The 7,929-nt window shown below is 41.1% G+C and overlaps 1 protein-coding gene across 1 annotated transcript; it reads right to left on the reverse strand.

Annotated features, from left to right (window-relative positions):
• Nucleotides 1-333: 333 nt before the first annotated feature.
• Nucleotides 334-6,255, reverse strand: LOC113222940 (translin; the record flags this gene model as incomplete). Its single annotated transcript, XM_026452510.1, has 3 exons — nucleotides 334-2,485; nucleotides 4,264-4,343; nucleotides 6,129-6,255. Coding segments are annotated over 3 exons (441 nt in total), but the record flags the coding sequence as incomplete, so codon positions are not given.
• Between the last annotated feature and the right edge of the window lie 1,674 nt (nucleotides 6,256-7,929).

A 7,929-nucleotide genomic window follows, 5' to 3' on the forward strand; every position in this document is an offset into this window, starting at 1 on the left:
ATAAATGAATCCATGAGACAGTGTCTCCTAATTCATCTCTATTTTCTCTAACCTGCTTGATTTTCTACAATTGAAGAAAGTAATTCTGGTATACTAAAACCAAAGCCCAGGTTTCTCAACATCTTCAGTTAAATGACCTTTAATTCCCCAATCAAGGTATAACACACAAATGTTATCTGCGCTTTACAGCACAGAACTCTGAGCGGCTGGTGTCTTTTGGCTAGTGTAACCATTACACAGCAGTATGTGCTTGTCACCCCGGTCTTCTTTAGCCTCAAAAAATATTCAGAATTTGTTATGCACATGGGAGATTTCTTACAGCAGCACACTCACTTACAAAAAGACCAAAAAAATTTTATTGCTTTACAACAAGCCAGCAACAAACACAACTGAGTAAGTATAAACATGACACTTCTAAATCCTCAAATGGAATTCCAAGACCAGTGTGCTTCTCCACTTAAACTGCATTTGTTAGAACTGGAATCCACAACTTCTGGCAAGTACTTCAATATTCTCAAGCAGAATCAATACTTAAAGAGGTTAAAAAAAAAAACCCTATTATCAAACTTACTGCCTTATGTGTGATGATCTAATTTAAAAGTCTTTCATGCTTGATCCTGGCAGTGCTACTAATGCACATTTTAAGTGACCATCATGGGCACTTTTAAGAACCTAACTTCACAAAAGAGCTGTCAAGAAAATTGTTCTAAAATCCCAGTGCACAGTAACTCATGCCTCATTTCAACTGCTTTCCTCGTGATGAAAAAATGTAGTCAGCCTTTAACTTGGCCTGATAAAAGCTGTGAAGAGTATGCCAAATAGCCCCTCATACAAACAGGAAGCCCAAATTGTTGATCAGATTGATCAGGCAAGAAAAGGTGACACTTTTAGATACTTTGTATTATTCTGGAAAGCACTTTCCTTTCAGTGAGTGCAAAGTAACTATGGATTAAGTCACCATTTTAATCATCTCAATTCGATAGCAAGAGTTTCCTGGCACACACTCTTAGTACTACCTGAAAATTGAAGACCACCAACAGTATTTACATGACTTGCCCCAAACTGTACATTTAAAACCTGACAGTCACTAACAACCTGAAATTTCTTACTCTAAAACATATTACCAAATCCCACTGATCTATTTTGTGTGTGCTTTCGTGTTTTTTGTTTTTATATAGAGATGGAGTCTCACTTCGTTGCCCAGGCTGGTCTCGAACTCCTGAGCTCAAGCAATCCCCCCGCCTCAGCCTTCCAGTGTGCTGGGATTACAGGTGTGAGCCACCACGCCCGGCCTGATTTATTTATAATTCATTATTTCATCTTTCTTCCAGACAAAGCAAAGCATTTTTCTCTAACAACATAATAGTCAGGATTTTGCTTATTAACTTATGTGGGTGGTTTTATACTCCCAGATCAAATCATCTAGCTGACTACCAGAAAAAAGGTTTCATAGTTTAGGAATATATCATATCACGTGTTAGTTCCAAATGTACGTGAAGACAATTTTTAATTGCCGCAATAGTAGAATATTAAGGCAACATGAGAAAGCAGAGGTGTTTTAAAACACTAAGCCCTCTACTCCCTGCATGGTGGAGAACAAAATGATGTTACTAAATCCCTTAATACAAAAACTTTCCAAAATAATCTGTTGAGCTTGACTTTGCAGTTTAATCTTGTATATTTTGATGGTAGTGAGAGAGAACCTGGAGCTATAATTCCCTTGGCAAAAGAATTCAACATCTGATTTACTCACAATGCTTAAAATAAGGAAGGGAAATATAAAATAAGTTTTCCTTGCTTGGCAACCATCTTTTTAATTATCTGTTTTAATACTGTATCCAGGCTATGCCTGGGTGTGGATGGCTAACTCGCATATAGAAAGTATCAAGCATCACGTCTGGAAGAATCACAAAGGAGACAATGAACTTCTCAATCAGCACATCAACAGTCAAGGTAAGCAAGAAAAGGACTTTACCAAGAAACTAACATTTACACTTTTTGACGGAACTCAAATACACTGAATTACAGAGCAAATTCACTGAAACAACAAAGAAAATTCTGTCCATGTAAAGGCTATTATTTTTTTACCCCCAAAAAAGTGTTTCAATTCTGATACTCACACCACAACTGGTTAAGAAAATAAAGCGCAGTGTTTAGCAACTGGGCATCCTAACTACCGTAAGAGGCACTCTGTGCTCACCCCTTCCTGGCAACCACTGAGGTCAGCAAGGCCAGGAGCAAGGAGAGCCTCCTATTTTTCAACACAAGCTGCTGCCGTCTCCTTATTGAAGCCCCGGATGGAGAGATCATAGACCACCTCCTCTACTTTCTTCACGTCATATTTCAATCCGTCGTAGCGCTTCCTCAGGGAGTCATTTTTCAGGTTGAGAAGGCGGAAACCGGAATCCAGCTCATTGATGAAGGTGGAGATGTGGAGGGGTCGGGAGTAGTCTCCAGCAGTCACGCTGTTGACAGACAGCCTTGACTGTACCAGGAAAGAGAAATCAGGGGCTTGTTACAACATGCTCCTCCTCAGCGCCATCTTCCTCTGAATCACAGCCACAAGAACCGCAGGTCTAGACAGCTACGTTCACGTTCTATCTCAGGGCACATGCAAGTACAGACAAGACAGGAGCTTCTCCGAAAAGAATCCCACTGAAAATGAGACCATTTCTGCCAAGTAAAATTTAATATTACTAACATCTAAAATTTCTCTAATTTCTTAAACTGGCTATTGCATAATAAAGTGTTACATTACATACACAAGCATCTTTACAGCTCATCTGCTATCATAACGAAGAAATAAACCACAAAGTAATCACAGCAGCTCCACTATCTCTTCCAACCTTGGCCAAATGATCACATTTCTAGAGCCCACCTACTAAGCTGCAACTCTAATCACCTAGAATCAAGCAAGGCAGACTTGGGATAAGAATCTAAAATTACGTCAGTGTAACCCTGTCTTGAAGGAGAACTAAGATTGATTTCAAGACTCAAGACTCCCCTTCTCAGTGTCAGTATACAACCACCCACTGCTCCATTTGACTGGCTTTTAAAACTATATTCACATAATAAAAAAGATTCCCCTTTCTGTAAAATCCTCTCCACTTTCCCAGGTTTACGACCCCACCCCTTTAGTGCATTCCCAACATATGGGTTCTTTTTGTCTCACATAAAGGTTTTGCTGTTGCTGCTGTTGTTGTTGTTTTTAATATAAATCAAGAAGGGGTCTTGTTTTGTTGCTTAGGCTGGTGTGGAACTCCTGACCTCAAAGTGATCCTCCCACCTGGGCCTCCAAAACTGCCAGGATTACAAGTGTAAGCCACTGCACCTGGCCCCAACATGTATGGTCCTAAAGACACCTTCCACTTAACAACTAATACTAACAAGATGCTTCATGTTTACTGGTCAAGTGTCTCGAAAAAGCCAGACACGTGGTACAGCCTGCAAGTGGACCCCATTATCCATTCTCACCATCTCCCTCAGGTTTTCAGTGCACACATACCCACTCCAATAGACTCCATTTCTGCCTCCCCTGCAGGCAAGGCACCAGAATGGTAACAGAATTTGTGTGTACAACTTGAAAGAAATGTCCTCAAAGTGAGAGGGCATATCCTTTTTCCTATTTCCTCCTACTGCTGGCTAGAGTGAAGATGTGACTAGAGCAACAGTTCTGGAATATAAGAAAGAAGCTGAAGCTAGAAGAACCTAGGGCCAAAGATCAAGGAATCATCAGACCAGCCCCGGACTGCTTTCCTCTGGAACAAGGACAAGCAAACTTTTTCTTAACGAGCCAGATAGTAAATATTTTCACCTCTGCAGACTGGCACAGTCTCTATCACAACTACTCAATTTTGCTACTGACAGTTTTTTTTCTCTTTAGACTTTTACAAGGCAATTTCCCTAGATAGTGATTAAAGGAATAAAGAATAAGAATAACTTATATGGTTATATAGACAAATGAGTCTCCAAAACAATTACATGAATTAATAGTCACCAGGAATAGATGCTTACTACCCTAAAACGAAGAGGTCTTATCATCTGTTAAAAATTCTTAACTCAGTAAGTATGCACTCATCATTTGATCTGGCTTTTCCCTGATGCCTAGGAAACTGTAACACATACAGTGCCAGTCAGTGACTACCCGGTGACTGAGAGATGGCTTAGAAAAGAATTAAGACGTTCTGAATTTTGGTACCCATTTTAAAAACTGACAGTGAAGCAGAAAGATCAAAAAAGCAACCAGCAAGTTACTGAGCTTACCAGTTCACTGGCAAGAATTAGAACTCCTGAGAGATAATCTTCTACATCCAGATGAAAACCTTTCTCCCGATCTGGCTCAACTAAAAAACACATGAAAATAAAGTCATGCTGTGAATCCAAGTCAAGCCTCAGAATATAAAAATATACACATAATTTCTCCCAAAGTAAGTGAAGAAAGGATGAATCTTTTAAAAACTGGCTTTTTAATATATTCACACCCTTGGCAACTAGACCTCACTGTGGATTTTTTGAGTTCTTAAGCAAAATTCAATTCAGTCTTCCCTCAAAAAGTAATACTATCAAAAATGGTATCGAGTTGTGGCAGAGAATATACTTCTTGTTAGAAAGTGCATGATAAAGCATTTAAGAAAGGAGTTACGATATTTGCAACTATCAAATGGCTGACAAACACACACACAAAATGAGACTAAGCAGATGTAGCAAAATGTTAACAAGTGGTAAATCTAAGTGGCGCATAAACAGGTATTCATTTTACTACTCTTTCCATTTTTCCTGTAGGCTTGAAAGTTTTAAAAATTCAATTTTAAAAACTAAAGCAAGTACAAATAAGTTTGTCATTGTTATTTTTAGCTTTTGTTTTTCCAAATATAGTCAGCCTTCTGCACTAACTGTGGATCGAAAACATTTGGGAAAAGGCCAGGTGCGGTGGCTCACGCCTGTAATCCCAATACTTTGGGAGGCCAAGGCAGGCGAATCACGAGGTCAGGAGTTCAAGACCAGCCTGGCCAACGTGGTGAAACTGCATCTCTACTAAAAAAACACAAAAAATGGGCCGGGCGTGGTGGCTCACACCTGTAATCCCAGCACTTTGGGAGGCTGAGGCGGGTGGATCACCTGAGGTCAGGAGTTCAAGACCAGCCTGACCAACATGGACAAACTCCGTCTCTACTAAAAATACAAAATTACCCAAGTGTGGTGGTACATGCCTGTAATTCCAGCTACTCAGGAGGCTAAGGTAGGAGAATTGCTTGAACCCAGGAGGTGGAGGTTGTGGTGAGCCGACATTGTGCCATTGCACTACAGCTGGGCAACAAACACAAAACTTCATTTTGAGGGGGAAAAAAAAAATTAGCTGGGCGTAGTGGCAGGCACCTGTAATCCCAGGTACTCAGGAGGCTGAGGCAGGATTGCTTGAACTTGGGAGGTGGAGGCTGCAGTGAGCTGAGATTATGCCACTGCACTCCAGCCTTGGCGACAGTGAGATTCTATCTCAAAAAATATATATATATATATTTACATAGCACTTACACTGTATTAGATATGTTAAGAAATCTAGAGACAATTTAAAGTATGTGGGAGGATGTGTATAGGTTATATGCAAATACTACACCAGCTATATAGGGACTTGAAGATCCTCAGATTTGGGTATTGGGAGAGCTCTGGAACCACTCATCCTCAGATACCAAGCTACAACCACAAGTGGTTTCTAGCTAATTCTTATTTGTTTTAAGAAACTGGCCGGGCGCGGTGGCTCAAGCCTGTAATCCCAGCACTTTGGGAGGCCGAGACGGGCGGATCACAAGGTCAGGAGATAGAGACCATCCTGGCTAACATGGTGAAACCCCGTCTCTACTAAAAAAATACAAAAAACTAGCCGGACGAGGTGGCGGGCGCCTGTAGTCCCAGCTACTCGGGAGGCTGAGACAGGAGAATGGCATGAACCCGGGAGGTGGAGCTTGCAGTGAGCTGAGATCCGGCCACTGCACTCTAGCCTGGGCAATAGAGCGAGATTCCGTCTCGGAAAAAAAAAAAAAAAAAAAAAGAAACAAAGTACAACCACCCTTTCCACCAAAAACTAAGCAACCATGCCTGATTCTGCAGATCCCACTAATTAAGACACTTACTGCCAAGAATTTCTGTAACTGCTTCTCGAGTCACTAGTGTTTCTGTTTCCAAATACACAACAAATGCTGCCAAGAAGACCAAGCGCTGCAACACAAACCTCCAGTGCTCATGAAATCTGCATGAAAATAAGCAAATTTAGCCTCCAAGGTTAGGGACCTTCAGAAAGATGGGTTTAATACAGTCATGTTCAAACGGTTTAGAAATGGGATCATTTTTCAAATAAAATCTTATGCAAACCCCCAACATGTAAAGAGAAATATGACATTTAGCATAAATTTCACAAGTTGAAATTTATAACAATTATTTAAGTTTAATCAGTGAGAAATATGGTCTAATTCTGATGAGTATGAAAATTTACACACAGTGCGATGGCTCACACCTGTAATCCCAGCACTTTGAGAAGCAGAGGCAGGTCGATCACCTGAAGTCAGGAGTTCAAGACCAGCCTGGCCAACATGGCAAAACCCCGTCTCTACTAAAAATACAAAAATTAGCCGTGCGTGGTGGCGTGTGCTCATAGTCCCAGCTACTCGGGAGGCTGAGGCAGGAGAATCGCTTGAACCTGGGAGGCAGAGTTTGCAGTGAGCAAGATCACACCACTGCACTCCAACCTAAGCGACAGAGACTCCATCTCAAAAAAAAAAGAAAGAAAGAAAAAAAGAAAACTGAAGGTTACAGATGACAAGACCAATTGTGCTTTCTAAATTTCATCAGTAAGAACAATGATACTGCTCTGAAAAAAATAAAACTTTGCAACTGATGACTGAAGACAACTGCAGTTATATATCATCCTCAACGTATTCCTACATTTTGATTTGAGTGCAGGATAGCAAGAAAATTCTGATTCACAAAATTACCATTTGCAATCACTAAACAAATGGACTTACAACAGAATACTGAGCTAGAAGCCTGAAAAAAGAAAAGGAAATTTTACAACCTGTGGATATTTACGCAATGCCTCCTGATTTTCAAATGTGGCAATACATTCAAAAAAGGGTCTCGACACAATGCAGGTCACACAAACCCTTCTGAAGACCAAATCCAGCCAGAGGACAGCCTGCGTGTGACCTCCAGAGAAAACGGTCTCTAAATACCCCACCTGTTCTACTGTCCTACCTCTCTCTGTGCTTCAGCTATGACAACAGCGGTCCCTGACCTTTTCAGCACCAGGGACCAGTTTCGTGTAAGACAATTTTTCCACAGAAGCGGGGCAGATGGTTTCAGGATGAAACTGTTCCACTTCAGATCATCAGGCATTAGATTCTCATAAGGAGCACGCAACCTAGATCTCTTGCATGCACAGTCCACAATAGGGTTCGCACTACTATGAGAATCGAATGCTGCCACCGGTCTGACAGGAGGTGGAGCTCAGGTAGTATTGCAAGTGATGTGGAGCAGCCTGTAAACACAGATGAAGCTTCACTCGCTCACCCACCGCTCACCTCCTTCTGTGCATTCCGGTTCCTAACAGGCCACAGACCAGTACCAGTCCGCGGCCTGGGGGTTGGGAACCCCTGCCTTATAGCAAGGATCAGCAGATTTTTTCTGTAAAGGGCCAAGTAGTAAATATTTTAGGCTTTGTGGGCCACTTTCACTGTTATGTATTCTTATCTGGGCGTTTTCCTTTTTTTAAACAACTCTTGAAAAAACAAAAGCAGTTCTTAGCTCCCAGAGGCAACAGCCACTAGTGGTTTATCAACCTCCGCCTTAAAAGAATATTCTCATGAGGTTATACTATCCACCCCTGAAAATATTCATCCTATTTACTGTTGATATATATGCCTTACAAGAACATCTTTT

Source organism: Piliocolobus tephrosceles, unplaced genomic scaffold, assembly GCF_002776525.5.
Source record: "Piliocolobus tephrosceles isolate RC106 unplaced genomic scaffold, ASM277652v3 unscaffolded_36573, whole genome shotgun sequence".
NCBI lineage: Eukaryota > Metazoa > Chordata > Mammalia > Primates > Cercopithecidae > Piliocolobus > Piliocolobus tephrosceles.